At 43.1% G+C, this 4,712-nt stretch overlaps 2 protein-coding genes across 2 annotated transcripts in view; both read right to left on the reverse strand.

Annotated features, from left to right (window-relative positions):
* Positions 1–314: 314 nt before the first annotated feature.
* LOC145865961 (E3 ubiquitin/ISG15 ligase TRIM25-like) lies at positions 315–1,884 on the reverse strand. Its single transcript, XM_082970853.1, has 2 exons — positions 1,273–1,884; positions 315–840 (listed from the first exon to the last, which is right to left on the reverse strand). Exons 1-2 carry the CDS (start codon positions 1,867–1,869, stop codon positions 610–612), a joined length of 828 nt encoding a protein of 275 aa, XP_082826979.1. The 5' UTR covers positions 1,870–1,884; the 3' UTR covers positions 315–609.
* A 1,352-nt stretch (positions 1,885–3,236) lies between these two features.
* Positions 3,237–4,712, reverse strand: part of LOC145865969 (NLR family CARD domain-containing protein 3-like) — a 21,881-nt gene continuing 20,405 nt past the window's right edge. Inside the window, exon 4 of the mRNA XM_082970861.1 lies at positions 3,237–4,667. Coding sequence (XP_082826987.1) covers positions 4,096–4,667 — 572 coding nt within the window. The 3' untranslated portion in view covers positions 3,237–4,095. The remainder of the gene's footprint in view (positions 4,668–4,712) is intronic.

Consider the following 4,712-nt stretch of genomic DNA (forward strand, 5'->3'; position numbering starts at 1 on the left):
CTACTGCACCAGGCCAACTAACCCAACACTCATTAAAACCCACTACCCCATTCCACTACTTTGACCCTATCTGCTCCTGCACCAGGCCAACTAACCCTACACTCATTAAAACCCACTACCCCATTCCACTACTTTGACCCTATCTGCTCCTGCACCAGGCCAACTAACCCTACACTCATTAAAACCCACTACCCCATTCCACTACTTTGACCCTATCTGCTCCTGCACCAGGCCAACTAACCCTACACTCATTAAAACCCACTACCCCATTCCACTACTTTGACCCTATCTGCTCCTGTAACCAGGCCAACGGCCTGGGAGGACGGGGACACCACCACTCAACACACCCTGGAACTCTTCTGAAGTCAAATCTAGTATGACCAAATACTTCTCTGCAGCTGCCACCAAAACATATTTTTTTCTGTGATTTACATTCCATTTCTGCGGTACAGTTGATAACCATTTGCTATGAACACTAAGAAGCCAACCTTACTGAAGCATATATCACTGGTTGGCCCATCCCTCTGTGCTGTCACAGATCTACTACTCACAGGGATCCTCTCAGGATCCCTCAGCCTTGACCCATCCTCCTCTACTTTCTTCACTGCCTCAGCAGTGACAACCTGTTCCCAACAGTGGGGTCAGTGGGATTGGATAGGGGCCCCTCTTCCTCTCTCTCTCTCTCTCTCTCTGACTGGAGGAGACAGGTGAAATGGTGTGTCTCCTCTGGTCAACAATACTCACCTTGAGAGACTCCACAGCCTGTTGGAGCTCCTTCAGCTCCTTCTCTCTCTCCTGGAATCTCTGCTGGACCTTCTGCTGACTCATCCCCAGCTGCCTCTGTGGAGAATCACTCTTCAATGAGCTATCAAGCTTTATTAGTCCAGTAGATCAATAGTATAGTAATGTGACATAGGGCCCATAGAGAGGAAGGTCTAAAAAATGGATGGTCCATTTACTAAATGATATTTATTTGTTGCTATGTGAATGATTATAGTTTTTATGGTAGGACTACATGTATCAACAGGTTGAGACTGAACTTTGGACTCATAAAAGGGCATTCAGAATGATAATAGTGTTTGACATTATAAAATGGTGATACATCTGGAGAATCTGGGTTGACATATCTATATACTCAAGGTTTGTGTTCATATTTGTTCTGCTGAGGATCCATTTCATTTGAATGATCTCATATTCAAACAGCCTTAGTTCCTACTGTATCTTTAATTCTTTGTTTATCAGACAGTCACCAACAAGTTGTTCTGGTCTTACCTGTTTCTCAGTCCTCTCTGCTGCAGCTGACACTGTATCATGGCCTTTATGTTCGTCCATTGTACACATCAGACAGATACACTGCTGATCGGTACGACAGTAAACCTCCAGCAGTTTGTCATGATGAGAGCAGATCTTCTCCTGTAGTTGTGCGGTGGCTTTGACCAGCTTGTGCTTCTTCAAAGCAGGAGATTCGTAGTGAGATTGGAGGTGAGTCTCACAGTAAGAGGCCAGACACACCAGACAGGACATGAGGGCTTTCTGCTTTCTGGTCCCAGTGCAGACATCACACGCCACATCTCTAGGTCCAGCATAGCACAGAGCAGGAGGGGGAGCAGCCTGGAGTCCTGTCTTCTTCAGTTTCTCCACCACCTCAGCCAACATGTTATTTTTACTCAGCGTAGGCCTCGGACTGAAGGTCTGTCTGCACTGAGGACAGCTATAGACCCCTTTCAGAACATCCTGATCCCAGCAGCCCTCAATACAGCTCCTACAGTAACTGTGTCCACAGGGGATGGTGACTGGTTCCTTCAGTAGATCCAGACAGACAGAACAACAGAACTGGTCCTGGTCCAGCAGAACTCCCTGTTGAGCCATTTGGACGGTTGTTCACTCTCACACAGACAGACGACACAGAGACTCAGATCAGTTTCGTTTCCTCAGAAGAGAGTTTGTGAAGGGGGAGGGATTTCCTGGTTCTGCCAGAGGGGTGGGGTTAGAGGGAGGGTGGGGTTAGAGGAATGCAGGAAGAGAGAGAGGAACTGCATGCAACATCAAGAGGGAGACAAATAGTTTTGTTCCAATGTTAGAGCCCTTAACATGGAACAAATGACATAATGAATCTTAAAATGTGAGTTGTTAGAATATATGAAGGGTAACAGTTTTCTATGAAGTACGTATGTATCATTATTTTAATCACCTTTATAATGCCTTATAAATCAATAAGTCCTGAGGAGGTGTGATATATGGTTATTATACAGTACCGCGGCTAAGGGCTGTTCTTAGACAAGACACAACACGGATTGAGAATTATCTAACACTTTCAACAATACAATCACATTTTATTTTATTGGTTTCATACACATATTTATCAGATGTTATTGTGGGTGAAGTGAAATGCTTGTGTTCCTGGTTCCAACAGTGCAGTAATATCTAACAATGCTTGTGTTCCTAGTTCCAACAGTGCAGTAATATCTAACAATGCTTGTGTTCCCAGCTCCAACAGTGCAGTAATATCTAACAATGCTTGTGTTCCCAGCTCCAACAGTGCAGTAATATCTAACAATGCTTGTGTTCCCAGCTCCAACAGTGCAGTAATATCTAACAATGCTTGTGTTCCCAGCTCCAACAGTGCAGTAATATCTAACAATGCTTGTGTTCCCAGCTCCAACAGTGCAGTAATATCTAACAATGCTTGTGTTCCCAGCTCACAGAGGGCAAATCTAAAAAGTCAATGAAAATATTAGGACAAGCAATGATATATATATATATATATACACTGTGTACTGTGATGTGATGCATAGACAATTTGGAGTACATCTGTAGTATATCTGAAGAATAGTAGATGTACAGTAGTAGTTATATAGGATGAACCATGACTGGAATACAGTATATACATATGAAGTACAGTTTTGTACTGGAGGCAGAACTGTGCGATTTCCTCTAGATATGTCAGCTGCAAAGTCAGAATTGGCTGTGGAAAATGTTGTTTTATGGTCTTAATTTAAGGGAAGGATTAGCAGTGTGGTTAGGGTTGAGGTTAGGATTAAAATCTGATTGTATTACTTTGTGCCTGTGCCAGCTAGGGAATATAATATAATACTTTGCTGAACTGCCTCCAGGGCAAGATTCATGACAATAAATGCCAACCTGCCTCCAGGTCAAGATTCATGCCAAACGTCAACATGAGACAGGGAGAAGCAATGTAAAAATCAATAACGAAATTGTTTCCACAATTAACATGCTTTTTCTTGTTTCAAGTATGTTTTATTATGAAAAGTACAATATAACCATGTATACTTGTACAACTATGGAGCGTATGTCCACATATAATTGTACAATTTGTTTTTCCAACATAAAAGACAAGAAATGATCAAATTGGTATTTTAACAGTGTTATTGTAAGAGTTTAAATGTTTAAACAGAGGATACATCTAAAACAGGATAAAACAAGTGCAGTATGTTGTGAGAATGTTACTTTAACGTCGACTCATAATGTCACACTATAACTTCATGGGAGTCTTGTGGAAAGACTGCATGTTGTTTTGGGTGGATTGAGTGACGTCTTCATCAACATTTTGCAGAATATTCAGGTAATATTTTCACCTCTTGTCGGCTGCAGACATTCATAAGGAGTTCCAGTAGTTTATTTGTCATTTGCAGGTATTAAAAGTAATACATACATTGTAATTCCTTGTTGGATCTCTCTCACATACAGGACAGTACATACCAGTGGAGGCTGCTGAGGGGAGGACGGCTCATAATAATGTCTGGAACAGAGTGAATGAAATGGAACACATGGAAACCACGTGTTTGATACCATTCCACTTATTCCACTCCAGCCATTACAAGCCTGTCCTCCCTAAATAAGGTCCCACCAACCTCCTGTGGTACAAACACAAACAGTAAAATATATCATAAAAAATGCAAAGTGGTAAAAGATCAGAAAATATTACAAGCCTGTCACGTGTGAGTGTTCAGTGTATGTTCAGTGTGTGTGTGTGTATGTGTTCAGTGTATGTTCAGTGTGTGTGTGTCCAGTGTGTGTGTGTGTGTGTGTGTGTGTGTGTGTGTGTGTGTGTGTGTGTGTGTGTGTGTCCAGTTATTATTTCAGGGACACTGAGGATTCAACATCATAAACCCAGAACCCTGGATAGAGGGGCTCAGTGAATGTGGAGGTGAATGTGATCAGGTGGGTCAGTGTGTCAGAGGAGGCTCTATAGAAGGACAGAGTGCCGGCTGACCAGTCCAGATACACTCCTACTCTGTGGGAGCTGGAGGAGGGGACGTCTATGGTAGTGGAGTTATTATTATGCCAGCTGGAGGAGGGGACGTCTATGGTAGTGGAGTTATTATTATGCCTGGCAATGTAACTGTAGTCAGAGCAGGTCAGACACCAGGACTTGTCATTCCATCCAAGCCAACAGTCATCACCTCTTCCTCTCCTGCTGATTCCTTTATATGTCACTCCTATACCAGCCCCCCCACTCCACTCCACCTCCCAGTAACAGCGCCCAGTCAGACCCTCTCTACACAGCACCTGTCTACAGATCTCAAATCTCTCTGGGTGATCAGGATACGGCTGCTCCTCTCTCCTACATGTCACCTTTCTGTTCTCCTCAGACAGAGAGAGGAGTCTGTTTACTGTGTTTAGGTCCAGTGTGAGATCACAGACATCTGATGGATGAAACCAGACACAATATTAGAAATCATCATCATTCA

The sequence above is a fragment of the Salmo salar genome, unplaced genomic scaffold, assembly GCF_965601325.2.
Source record: "Salmo salar unplaced genomic scaffold, fSalSal1 ptg000005l, whole genome shotgun sequence".
Lineage (NCBI taxonomy): Eukaryota > Metazoa > Chordata > Actinopteri > Salmoniformes > Salmonidae > Salmo > Salmo salar.